The following is a 14,527-nucleotide window of genomic DNA, read 5'->3' as shown; positions in this document are numbered from 1 at the left end:
CCAGAAACTCAAACAAGGCTCGGCTGCTAAGCAACCATAGAAACCATGGAAAGAGAAAGAAGACCGAGGCTTTCACCAGCAGCACTGGAAACATTACATAAGATCTTAAGGGTGGGAGCTACAGGACTGAAACTGATATGCAATGAAAACAACAGAAACTGGGATTGCAAAATAACTCTTTATGAGAAGAATTTTTAAACAACATACAGTACAGAAGATTATTAGGTGTATAAATACTAAATTATTTAAAGAGTCAAGAATTCAACAGCTCTGTCCCTGAGAAACAAGACTCGGTATCTGAATATGTTGCAGCATATTTTCAAAAACTATGTTTGCAGGTAGAAAGAAAATGAGTTGTGTTCAGTCATTCTGTGTTGTGTTTATGTTTTGGTCACAAGGGCGGCGCTATTTTAGTGCTGTGTGTACAGTGTATTATATAATAATAAAGACTTTTTACACTACACATAACCCTGGGCTAATATGTTTTTCATCACGCTTAAAGGAGCTGTAAAAGATGTTAGCTATTTGGTTAACTTCCAAAAGACTGAAGGCCAGATTTACTAAACAAGGCAAATTAGCACAAGAAAAAGCACAAATGGGAGTGGAAATTTCTGTAAGTGATTTACTGAGAATGTTGTAAATGAAGAACACAGACGCAACGCTTTATTTCCACAATGACCAACGCAATCTACCAAGAGCAGAAAAATTAGCGTAAAATCGTAAACAAGCAGAGCCGATGCTAATCCGCTGGCCTTTCAAAAGTACTCCCTTCTACTTCACGCGCTATTCTCTGCAGTGCCTCCTACTGGCAGCAACAATCACAGCAAAATGCTTTTTTTGGGGCGGAAAATAATGGCGCAAATGAAAGCAGGAAATCCACTAACACATACCTTAGTAAATCATGTTGCGTTATTAATTTAAATACTCTTCGCCCATAAAGTTGGCGTCTGCTTCAGCCGCAAAAATCACTAATTAAAAAAAAAACAAAAAAACATTTTTCACTATGCATCTTCAGTAATTCCTGAGAGTACTTTTTTCTTACGCTTAAAGAGGCTTTGCTAAATCCAGTTATTATAATAGAAATCCGATTGGGCGTTTGACTGAAAGTTTCATGTAAAAAACTAAAAAAAGGTACCTATGCGTATTATACTTGTGTTCAATTTGATCATGCAAACATGCTGTGTTGACCAACAGAAAGCTGCTTGGTTTGAAAGTGACATTGTGTTTAAGGTCACAGTTACTGTTGCTGGTTAAAATTCGTAGGCATTTTTATAGAAATTTAAGAATTTCATGTCAGGGCAAAAACAACCCATATGCAGATTTCTCTTCAGATTCAAGTTTTTCATGTGAATTCACCACATCAAGCATTCATGGAAAGCTGACTGGTTTGAAAGGTAATTCCTGGGTGAACAGTGCTTCATACACAATTCACAATGGACTTTTTACGCCCATTAAAATTAGCTAATGTGATCGTGCCTTTATAGCTACTGAATAAATGAGTGTTCACATTTACAGTTGCTTTGTGAAATTTTGCAGGCCAAAATCCAATTATTTTCACATGAGTCGAAAAAAGTTCCCTACCCAGTTTCCACTCATATTTGAGTTGGTCATGTAAAATTCCCAGAGTTTGATTTGAAAAAAATATCTGGGTGATCATTTCTCTATTGACAACAGACCATTTTTATCCCTTAAATTTTGCTGATATTTCACTTATGTGACCACACCTTTAGATCATTCCCTTTCATTAGAGTAAAAAGCCTAAATGTTCAAAGTTATTGTTATACAGTATGTGTTGTTAAAGTGATTGAAGAACAGCATTCGCTCCTGTCATTCATACACACGTGTATGAGTGTGAGAGATGTGTCAGAGTTCTCGTGGGATGATGGTGAAGGGCCGTATAGGGCAGCTGGACTCCAGCTCCAATGCGGTGAGGAAGCAGTCGGGAGCCTGTGCACTGCCTCTGCTCTGCAGCGCCTCCCCTAGACTGCTCCAGGCCTCGTGTGCAGTGTTCTCCACCTGTATCGCATCCCTCAGCATCTTCTCCCCGAGACCCATGCGGCCTGTGCGCACCAACAACTTCCCCTGTGGACAGGAAGAGAGGGAGAAAGCTTACTTTTTTCTGTTGTGTAACATATTTTTACAGAAATTAACATTTTAATTGTTTTGTGGGCAAGGAAAACATGAGTGTGGGGAGTTTGTGATGGTGTGAAGATGTAACACATCACTCTATACATAAAGGTGTTTGTATGGGTAAATTGGAAAGTGTTAAGGCCTGTTCACACCCAAGCACAAATGGGAAAAAAATGTCTTCGCATTTTGCAAAAGTTTCTCAAGCAGATGACAACATTGTCATAAATATCTCCATTCACACAGATCCACGAAAAAGGATGCAAACTTCGGTCATGAAACTCTAGAAACTCCAGCTCCACTTGTCTAGATCTGCAACAGGTAATTTCATGTATGTTACACTGTATGTGCAGCAGCAGTATTTCTTAAATGCTCACAGCAGCATGTCTGTGTATGTGCTGGCAGTAATAAGTCTCAGTACTTGCAGCAGCAGCATAGCAGATCTATTCTGTCAAGACCAAACACATTAACATTGCCATACTACCATGCAACTGTCATGACAAAATTAAAAATGCTGTATTCATGTCAGGCCAATAGTTGGAGATGTCACTTTGTATAAAGCAACGTATGCATTCCTATAGGCTGAACACATAAAATGCATGCATATGACGTCACAGGATTCACAAATTCATGGTTTGTTTTCAAAAACTTGCACTTTGAGGCCTATTTTTAAATGTTTGTGTCTTCAGGGCCCAAAAACACACAAATAGCCGAATTTAAACTATTAAATATTTAGTTGAAAACTTGTGTAAAAGGGTCTTTTTTAAAAGAGGGTTCAACTGAAGGGAAAGAAAAAACAATTGTTACTAATTCATTAAAAGATAAATTTGTACTGCTTTACTGCAATTTTTTTTTTTTTTTTGTGGCCTACACATACAGTGCACGTACAAACATCCTTGCAGCTTACAATTACACTTATAAAATGTACAGTCTTCATTTCCTGGAAAATGAACTAAAACCATTTATAATAAATCATGGACTGCACTCGGTTTGTAAAAGTGCATGTGCATATTTACTAATGCTTTGGCAATGTGAAACCTTTTCCCCCGTGCCAATAAAGCTTCTTGAATCTGAAATAATAATTTATATTGTAAATTAATGGAATGGCATGAAAAGAGTTAAATTGTGTTACTTTCCCTAATCCTGCAAACAACAGCATGATTTACTCATTGCAATTACATTTCATCGTTCCCTCTTTCAGCACACATACACACACCAGTGCAGAGTTGTATTTCTGGGTGGCAGCACATGACTGCTGATTATGCAGGCACTTCAAAAGCACATCAGGGAGGAGAATGACTCGGCTGGGCAGAAAAAGCGAGGAGGGAAAAGCGAGGCAGGAAATGAGGCTTTTACATACACAAATGAAAGAAGCAGCCACAGGCAGAGCATGTTTTGAAAGAACGATCATAACACAGCTGCAGGAATACACTGACTGACAGGCCCGTGGACCAATCTCAGCTCAGCAAGAGGCTGTACTGGTGATTCTGCCTGGAGGACTGAAAAGCAAAGCACAAGCTGGTGGTTTTACAGTGGAAACAGACTTGATGCTCACACATGTGGACATAAAAGAGCTTCGTTTTATGTAGTAATGTAGAGGTGCCACTTGAACTGATGTAGTGTCACAGCCCTGTATCTGTGTAATCCAAAGGGATACTGATCCCATCCAGCTGGGACCAGCTACGATGATGTGTGTCATCGTAGCTGATCAAGTGTCGTATTATGACTTGGTGCAGCTATGATCCCATTTTGAAGCAAAGCATGGCTGTGTTCATTTCAAACATGTGCAGCACACAATCCAGTGTTTTCAGTCTCTCAGAGCAAGTTGGTTTGCAGTAAATGTTGTTCCACATGAATTCATCTCTACATTTAATAATCCGCTGTGAGCTTCCGATTGGTGATTGTTTTTTTTTTTTCCCCTATGCTTGAGTTGATTAATCTCGTATTGTTCTTAAATGGTTCTGATTTTGAGGTTGAGGAAGTAAAAAGACTTCCAAAACCTCATCATCCAACTCCCCCAGGAATGCGTCGTGTCTCCCCGGCTCACCCCATGCCGAGAACCTCTACATACCTCTCCAATGGCTCTTTTTCGCTTGCCTAACCCCAAAGTCCACGTGGTTCTCTGAAGCTCCGCTGTAGTTCAAATTCCAGCAGCGGCGGCCTCTGAGCAGTAAAGATGGACAGCCGCTTGGAAGTTAAGCCCGCTGGACATCCATATGACACTCGCTTCAGGGCCAACACCTCGTAAGCGCTTCCTGGATCCCCAGTTAAGCCCAGGAAGGGCTCCTGATCCCCACTTAAGACCAGTGTCAGAGTCCATTCCAGTGTGTCTCTCAGCGATAATGGACATGGCGCTACCCCCAGGGTTATTGGTACCCATCCCCACACCAGAATCCGCTCTAGGGCACTTCCCTGAGTCTCCTTCGCCTCAGCTGGTCCCCCAGCCCTCCATGATCTCCGGAGTCTCTTTTGCTTCCGCTGGTCCCGTCCAGCCCTCCATCTTCTCCTGATCACCCAGTGTTAGCCAGCCCCGCTCCTCCAGAGAATCCCCACAGGATTCCTAGATTTCCCCAAGAATAATTTTTTGGAGGGCCATATACTTGTGACCGAGCCAGCCAGGGCCACGGAGAATCCGCCATGGCTCCCGGAGATCCCTAATCTGCCGTGGCTGCCTGAGTCTCATGGTCCGCCGTGGCCTCCTGTGTCTCCTGATACGCCATGGCAACCTGAGCTGCCTGCTCCACCCTCCAGGGCGCCCGCCCTCCATCCCCGATGGTACTGTTATGGTACGAGACACACCTTCCAGGAGGGGGGAGTTTTGTTGGGGTTATTTTTAGTTCTAGTTCTATTTTCTCTGATTTTTCAGTTTACCTGTTTGCCTGTGACCTAGTTTTACTCCTAATTATAATTTCTGTTGTATTTACCTTTATTAAAGGTATTTTCTTTGATCTCCTGCATAAAGTCTTAGTAATATCAAACTATGATTTTTTTTTATCATTTATATTTTTCATTGTACATTGAAATATTACAAATATTTTTTTTTTGTTTCATATTGCATATTATTATTATATTGACATAATATAAATAGATTTTGTGGCCAAATTGTGCAGACCTACAAAAAAGCAAAGCAACCTGGAGCTCTTTAAAAATACATTTTAAATCACAAATTTGATCACAATCTCAGTTAGATCTCCCTCTCCCATTTGAAAATTAAGAAATTAAAAACATAAATATTAGACTTGTAATTTCACCAATTTGTATTTTTTGCCTGTAAAATTTTCTAAAACACACTTTTTAATTTACACTAATATTATTTCAGTACTCATATTTGTAACTTTGCATAATAATAGTTGTTGTTGTTTTATAATTATATTAATGCATAATCATAACCTTTTTGGCCAAATTGTGCAAAGCATCCCTACAAAAAAAGCCCAGCAAACTGTTAACCCTTTTAAAAATGCATTTTAAATTGCAAATATTATTCTAACAAAAACAAAGCAATTAGATTAGATTTTTTTTTTGGCTTGTGAGTTTGGGAATGAATGTGCAGACAAACCAAGTGGTTTCCAAAATATAAAATACAATAACGCATCTTAAATGATCCTAGCAATCCTAGCACTTGGTGCAAATGCATGATGACCAAAGCAACATCAGCCTGTGCAAGCGGGAAGTGTGCTCTGCCTTGACTGATTTTAATGCATGCCACGTCTCATTTGAAATGGCCTTAACACTGCTTCTATGTCTCATTATCAGCTCTCTTGCACCGTATGATACAATTGCCTGGTTGCTAGGCATCCCATAAAGGTCTGAGAAGGAGTGAAGTGTTATAAACAATGAATTTGCATTATCTAATCAACTGACAGGCCAATGGAAGAGAGACAGAAAGACGAGAGACAGAAAAAGGGAGGGAACGCTGCAGCCATAAAAAAACTGAGAAAAGACCCAGAGATATGAAAAAGCACATGTATAGGCAGAAATAGAACCAAATGAGCTGCTGAGTCACTAAACTCATATGACATGAGATTGTGTTTGACTCACCTCATTTGACATGAAAAATACCCAACCAGGTGCCCTGAGCAATGACTCAAACACACGTCCATGTGGATCCCACAGACGCAGATTCATATATGCTGTAAGTGTGAGATTTCATGACGTGACCAAATGAGTTGTATAAAAATGGGCCGAACTGAACTCCTCTCCTCTGTCCTCAGCTGCACCCTGTCATCTCCCACCCTTATTTAAAGGAGTAGCTCCTCAAAACTGACGATGGTGAATGTTCTTTTATGGCGCAGTTGGACATACAGGAGCTGTTGGCTCATGGGGATCAGTGTTTGAAGCCTCTCCCATATTTTGGCTAAATCCTTTTGTGTTTAATGAAATAAAGGGAAAATATATATATTTACCACTATTTATATTAATTTTTTGTGACATTATAATTTTAACGATGCCCCTCTATTTAACATAGTGACAAGTCATTATTATTAGTATAATGCCAAAAAAATAAATAATAAATTTAATTATTTAAAAAAAAAACATACAATTGAAATTATTTTACATTGTGGTAGAATGGGTTGTACTTTGGACTGGTTAGACTGACTAAAAATAATTATAACAGATAGCTTTCTGCAGGTATTACAGAAAGAAATACTGTAATTAAATCTATAATTCAATAATAATAAAAAAAGGAAAACATCTAGATGCATCACCTTAATTAATATTTGATACTAAAAATATTGATTTTCATTTGAATTCCTGCAATTGTAAAGTCTGCATGAATGCATGCTATTTTGTATTGTTGTAAATTATTCACAATGGTCTCTTTTTTTTTTTTTTTTGATCTTGTAATGTTTAAATCACAGTATCATAATTCGATCCATTAAAATGTATCTTTGGTGGCGTATACCGCATTAGTCCACTTAAACCCCGCCCCTTTCTTACAATCGACTGTAAGCTCACATTCAGATCTGCCTCTATCCAATCAACAATCAACTGATTTAATCAAGCCCCGCCCTACTTGTTTTTCTTTTTCAATAATCTTTTTAAATAATAATAATAATAATAATAATAATAATAATGCTCATCACAATATGGAAGTAAAGATCTGTCTCTACTTTAATTACATCACAACTTTAAGGTGACTAGGAAATGTTTCCATGAGATTTACATTGTCTTGGAACAGCGTGTGAGTAAACTGTCATCATTTTCCATTTTTGGAAAGGCTCTGAAATAAATTGTCTCAGAGGAAGGACAGAAGTAATGAGAGCGCTGCTGCTCCAGTCGCAGGTGTCACGAAGAGCAGAAATGTTTTAACTCTCCTCATTGGATCCAGCTGATGAGTTCCCTCAAACCTCCACCTCAGTTCAATCATATCTGCTTAATCCTGAGAAATCAGTGCTGTGATGCTCTGATGAAGACCAGCTGTGTGTGTGTGTGTGTGTGTGTGTGTGTGTGTGTGTGTGTGTGTGTGTGTGTGTGTGAACTATGCAGGGCATCACCAGCCAGCTCAGAATTAGTTCTCATCAGCTCAGGGAATTGATATTGTACGTCTTTTGTCCAAAAATAGCGGGGATGTGTGCTCTGATTGGCCAGATATAGGGAGAAAATGGCCCAGCATCACTCCGGTTACTCCAGTGAAGATGAGTAATGAAGGGCCTGATATTACACAGTCACAATGAGAGCAGAGAGTGGAGGCAGAGCTAATGTTAGCACACATCACTGTGGGTTGTAAAGATGTACGTACTGTATTGTATGTATGTACAGTAAATTGCATATGCAATGACTCAATCACCATATCCCCGGACACCAGTGGTCTTCAAAGATTTTTCACGCTGACTGACTACCATGAAATATTCATTAATATGAATTTATAATCTCTTGATATTTGGTTCGTCTCTCTTTTGCTTTAATGATAGCAGCATGCAAGTTTGTGTCAAACATGATTAGAGAATGATCAGAAGAACATCATGAGCTTCAGTGGAAGCAAGAACATCTCACTGGCTGTACACAAGGTCACATGATCACAATTAATTGAGTAAAAAATGCCAGAATTTCATTATAGTCTAAGACTGTTGGATTCAAGTCCAGTTATTTTAGTGTTATTTATATACTATTACAATGATTATGGTAACACTTTAGTATAGAGACAAATTCTCACTATTAACTAGTTTATTAGCATGCCTGTTATTAACATATTGGCAGTTTAATACATATTCTGCATGACCTAGATCTCTAATCCTGCCCTACACCTAAACTTAACACATAGCTTACTAACTACAGTATTAATAAGCAGCAAATTAGGAGTTTACTGAGGCAAAAGTTGTAATTAATAGTTTGTTAATAGTGAAAATTGAACCTTAAATTAAAGTGTGTCTGTAATTATCAGTATTTTGAATGAACTCTGCCTTATAATATATTTTATTACTAGTTTTAGTAAATTTGTTACTTGTTTTTGACATTTTGACATCTAAAAAGAATCTCTCTTTATATATTTGCTTCAATTTAGGTTTGTTTTTTCAGTTTTAGTTTTAGCAATTTTAGCACTTCGGTTTAAACTTTATTTTGGATAGTTGCCAAGGCAACATTTTTAATTTTTTTATTTTTTATCTATATTGTATTTTATTTAAGCTTTATTTCAATTTCAATTACTAGACAGTCATTTCAGGAATCTGTGAGATCAGGAATTTCACATGAGTTTGAAAAATATCCCCACAAATATATACACACACGGACTCACTCACACGCACACACACACACACACACAGACACACACAAACCATTATGCCTATTGGATGTCTCCACTTTTCACAAAAACAAACGTGCGTGTGCATGTGTGTTTGTGTGTGTGTGTGTGAATGTGTGTGAGTGTGTGTGCCTGCTCGTGTATGTGTGTATGTGTGTGTGTGTGTGTGTGTGTGTGTGTGTGTGTGTGTGAGTGTGTGTGTGCGTGCTCGTGTATGTGTGTATGTGTGTGTGTGTGTGTGTGTGAGTGTGTGTGTGTGAGTGTGTGTGTGCGTGCTCGTGTGTGTGTGTTTGTGTGTGTGTGTGTGTGTGTGTGTGTGTGAGTGTGTGTGTGTGTGTGTGATGTACAGCATGTGTCACTCACCAGGTGCAGCAGTATGTGGTGTCCTCTGGGGTTGATGGCGAGAGCTTCATCATACAGGCTCTTGGCCTCCATGTCGTTACCCCTGAGCTCGGCCACACAGCCCTTGAGCAGCAGCACTGAGTGTGAGGCGGGGAAGAGAGTTCCTGCCTCCTGCACACAGAACTGAGCTTCCTTCATCCGCCCGTCAGCCATGAACAACTCTCCTGCTCAGCACCACACCACAAAACAGAAAACAACATTATGAGATACATAACTGCACTAAAAATCATAGTATTGCAGTTACAACTGTTCTCTTTCAGAACTCTTCTCTTTTCTCTTATTGAAATCATCGAGTGCATGATGATTCATCTTTATGAAACATCTCGGACTTCACAGGCGTGACACAGCCATCTGGAATATAAACTCTCTCAAAGATGTATCTGCTGCCCCAGCATTAATACTCGCTCAGAGTAAGCAATGAATACCAACCTGCTCCATCATTTCAGACAAGCTGAATTGCACGCATGTAGCATTTTGTTCTGTCCAGATGATTTCAAATGCAGCTTTGGCAACATTTGCTATTGTAAATACATGCTGACCTCCCCCTCCACCCGAAATTTCACACACATGCTCACAGAGGGATATTCATGGTCATGTCTAAATAAGGTTATGTACGGAGCGCTGTGTAAGCATCTGCAGCTCTACTTTGGCATTCAGGACTCACCACGGCAAATGTGTGTTTATATCCACTGCTGTCTGCTGTGTGGTTGTGTTTGTTTACACAGAATCCCTGGTAGAACAATTTAGGCAGCAACTACACCAAGAAAGAAAGGTTTACAAGCATTTGGAAACGGCTAACATGTTCATTATAGTGTTTTTTGGACAGTTAATGTATAGAATTTTTCTAAATGATTTCAGACTGAACTGCCCAGTATACAGACTATATTTAAACGTTGTTTTGCAGATAATAGGAATATGAATGTTTTAATACTTTGGTTGCCTTGGTGACAAGCTCAAGTAAATATGCTTAAGTACTGAAATTACCAAAATAAAAAATAAATAAATGAAAAACAGTCCAAAATTACAGAAACACAAATCACTGAAGCTTTAACTAAAATGTGACCCTGGATCTTAAGTGGCTGGGGTATTTTTAAGCATAACCAAAAAAAAAAAAAACATTGTATTGGTCAAAATGATTGATTTTTCTTTTATGCCAAAAATCCTTCGAATATTAAGTAAAGATCATGTTCCATGAAGATAATTTGTATATTGCCGTACCTTAAATATATCAAAAATTACTTTTTTTCAGCATTGAGATGATGCATAAATCTCAATTTTGAAAAATGTACACTTAAGACAAGGTTTTGTGGTCCAGGGTCACAAATATAGGTTAAACATAATTTTTTTTAATAAAAGCTAATTCAAAATATTATTAAATAATATAATAGTATTTCATTAACACTAAAATAATACTGGTTTGAAGGTGACATTGCTACACTATGGACAATACATAATGGACCTTTCTTGCCTGTAAAATTTCGCAAATATTAACACATTTCATACTTTTGGGATTTTCAGAGTGAAAGCTGCAAATTTCCCACTGATTTTGCTGCAATGTAACATTCAAAATGTTACAGGCAATGAAGGCTTTATTGTAATATCTGGTCATCTTTCCAATAATTACTTGCTGCCTTTATTGCATGTTTTTAACCATGTATAGCTGCAAGATTTTGCGTTGTGTTGATTCTTTAAAGACTACATACGCTGAGACATGACAACAATGAAATGAAAAATTTCATTTTATCTAAAAATATAAATTTCACATTTTAATTATATAATAATTACATAATACATATTAAAATACTTTATATTATTACTATAATTAAAATATATGATATAATTTATTATAATATCCAATGTAACATTATTTATTATAATATGTTATTTTGACACAATGCTCATAACAACACTCACACATTACAAATGACAGCTGATGTGAAAAATGAAATGTTTGCTGCATGATGGACTGCGTTCGGAGGGCCCTCACTATTTTAAACTATCAGTGTGACATCACGCCCATTCTTTATGTCAATGGGCCGCTCTGCCTGTGCTCTCACATTCACTCAGTTGTACAGAATCAGGATGTGTCCCATTTTAGACAGGAAATTAACCCATGCCAGAGGAATGCTGGGAATGGGAACAAGAGGGCACAAACACCCAGTATGAGTTCCATGGGAAACACATTTCATGCAGAGCTGCGTATAAATAACACAAAAATGACATCCAAAGACTATCATAGTACGTCAAGGACTTCCCACATGTATTAAGGTCAGCAAGTAAAAAGTAATGTCAGCGAACAGAAAAATGGCTATGTATGCCTTTCTAAAATATTACACAAATATATAATAACCAGTAATTTAATCCTGGTTAATTTTAATAAAAGTTCCAGAAATAATAGGCTTTAATACTTTATTCAAAAAAGAAGTTAAGCCGTACCTGCTTGCAGCCAGATGCGTTCCAGGGTGGTCCAGATGTAGGCGGGGCCGTGCCTGTGGGCGGAGCTGATGGCTGACACCTCTGACATGGCCTGCTCCAGACGGGACACAGCTAGAGACGGGGCACTCTGAGACCCTGACGCAACACGACACACATCTCAGTCACATGAACACACACAGAGTCACACACACACACACACTCGTGATACACACCGGTCTCTGTCTCCTGGAAGTCTGGGAGCGTGAGATGGAGGCCGCTGCCGGGTTTCTTGCTCAGCGGCCCGGGATCAGGAGGTATGCTGCTAGTGTCATCCTCCTCGCTGGAATAGAAAGCAGAATGCATGAAATCACAGCACACAACACTGACTCACTCTCACACGTTTCATGCAGCATGTTACCTGAGGCGGGTCAGATCATAGCGGCTCTGCCACAGCTGCAGCATTTCGGCACAGGTCTGTAACGCTGCAGCGGGTCCCAACAAAACCTCCTCCAGCTTCACTCTGGTAAAGAGAAGACTAAAACACACAAAGACAACAACAGTCAAAAAGAAACAGCTCTGCTTTTCATATTTGATGTAATATGATCAAACCTGATAATACAGGGTTATATACATTTTCACTACCATTCCAACGTTTGGGGCCAGTAAGATTTTTTTTTTTTTTAATTAATTATTAACAAAAATTAATCAGTTGTTTTTGTTATTTGAAATAAAACTGAAATTATATAGAATATAAATATTAGATAAGAAATACAAATACATTAAATCTAAATACACAAGTATTAAAAAAATAAAAAAAGTACAAATATGACAAAAGCATAAAGCAAAATTACTAAAATTAAAACTAGAATCATACAAAATAATAATAAATACTATTAAATTATATGAATGATACTAAAATAACACTAGTCAGTATATATATATATATATATATATATATATATATATATATATATATATATATATATATATATATATATTAAAATTGCCATTTAAAAATGTTGTGTTATACAAAAAATATGTTATATGGTTTACTGTTTTGTTGTTCTTGCATGAGCAATGCTCATCTGCTTGTGTTCCATGATTTGATGGAAATGTATCTAATTCACGTTCTTCCTGAGATGAATGCGCAGACGAGCAGAAGCCGCTGACATGGATGCTAACACTTAGCAGTTTTCAGCCCTAGCCCTAGCTCTTCATCATCAGCAGCCGATGCTTCAGCTGCTTCTAACACAAACTAGCAATTCTTGTTGTCTGGGGCTGTCTTCCCTGACCTGTCCCTCTCTTTAGCAAGGTTTAGTGAGTGGGTGGACGTCTGTGTGTGCTGGAGGGTGGAGGAGTGAAGCGAGATGAATGTGAAGGTGTGTGTGTAAACAGGGCAGGGCAAAACATTTCCTCATTTCACTTAAAATCACTATACTCACTCAGATCACTTAAAAGTACTAAAACTCTAATATACAAAGTATACTGAAATTTTGTTCAAATAAAAATAAGTAAAATAGGTCCTCAAATGTGATTTGTTTACATACACATACAGTTCACTTTTTCCACTGATAAAGCGATGATTTGTTTTCTTCAAAGACAGAGGTTCTTGAAATGAGACGTGTGACAATATAATCACTGTGAAGTGTGTTTGTGTGTGAGAGCCTGGGTGTTACACTGCTATATGAACTCGATTAATTATTTTCTCTCCACTCTCGTCTCGAGTGCAACACTGACCCCACATGGAGATGTAAAAACCGAAATATTCTGAATGCAATTAGCACTGTGCACATTTCATGTTATTTACTGTAGGTTTAAAACTATGTAACAGTAGATACAGTTGGGAATTAAGTCAAATGTTTGGGATCATGTGATAAGCTGTAAATGTAGTAAATAACTCAATGCATTCAAATCTAACATCACTTCAACAACAGCTGATTAAAATAAAAATAAAAAACAAAGAAATACGTTCTTCAAAAAAATTCTGCAGTCACGTTCAGATGCCACTAGGTTTGATATTTTGGCCACACTTTATTTTAAGGTCCAATTTTCAATATCAACAAACCATTAAATATGACTTTTGCATCAATAAACTCCTAATGTGCTGCTTATTAATAGTTAGTGAGGTTAAAAAACTTTAAGTTTAGGTAGTTTAGGTAGGATTAGGGATATAGAATATGTGCTTTCTAAGTACTAATAAACAGACAATATGTTAATCATATGCATGCTAATAAGCAACTAGATAGTGAGAATTGGTCCCTATGCTAAAAGGTTACAGATTATTTTGTTTTCTAATGCAGTAAAAGGGATAGTCCAAGAATAATAACAATAATAATAATAATAATAAAATCTGTTCATTATTGGGTCAACCTTAAGTTGTTCCAAACCTGTACAAGTTTCTTTCTAGTGTGGAACATAAAAGAAAATACTCAGAAGAATGTTCAAGTTGCCAGTAGCCACTGACTTCCATTGTAAGGGAAAGAATACAAATGGAAGTCAATGCTACCAGCAACTTTTGGAACTGTACAGCATGCCTTTTTAGAACGTTTTGGAACTTTAGAACACTTTAAATGAACTGTAGGCCCTCTTTACACTGTTTACACATCCTTCTCTACTACACAGGCGTTTTACTGCGTTTCAGAAACAATCTTCGTCCACACTACACAACTGAAAACGCATGTCACGTGACCATTCATGGAGGTACTACCATAGATATATGTATAGGTAGGTTCCCTATTATTTAGATGGAGGACGCGTCTGTGTGCTTGTAGCGGTCGAAAGGGGAATCTACCAATACATATCTATGGGTACAACAATGAGCATGATGTTATTGTTTATTGGAGT

General features: G+C 37.8%; 1 protein-coding gene across 1 annotated transcript in view; it reads right to left on the bottom strand.

Annotated features, from left to right (window-relative positions):
• Positions 1–1,250: 1,250 nt before the first annotated feature.
• LOC132157379 (tetratricopeptide repeat protein 7A-like) overlaps positions 1,251–14,527 on the bottom strand; it is a 39,499-nt gene continuing 26,222 nt past the window's right edge. Inside the window, exons 16-20 of the mRNA XM_059566714.1 lie at positions 12,102–12,218; positions 11,917–12,023; positions 11,705–11,839; positions 9,230–9,432; positions 1,251–2,082 (exon numbers count right to left, since the gene is read on the bottom strand). Coding sequence (XP_059422697.1) covers positions 1,864–2,082; positions 9,230–9,432; positions 11,705–11,839; positions 11,917–12,023; positions 12,102–12,218 — 781 coding nt within the window. The 3' untranslated portion in view covers positions 1,251–1,863. The remainder of the gene's footprint in view (positions 2,083–9,229; positions 9,433–11,704; positions 11,840–11,916; positions 12,024–12,101; positions 12,219–14,527) is intronic.

This window comes from Carassius carassius, chromosome 14, assembly GCF_963082965.1.
Source record: "Carassius carassius chromosome 14, fCarCar2.1, whole genome shotgun sequence".
Lineage (NCBI taxonomy): Eukaryota > Metazoa > Chordata > Actinopteri > Cypriniformes > Cyprinidae > Carassius > Carassius carassius.
This window is presented reverse-complemented; position numbering and strand designations above follow the sequence as displayed.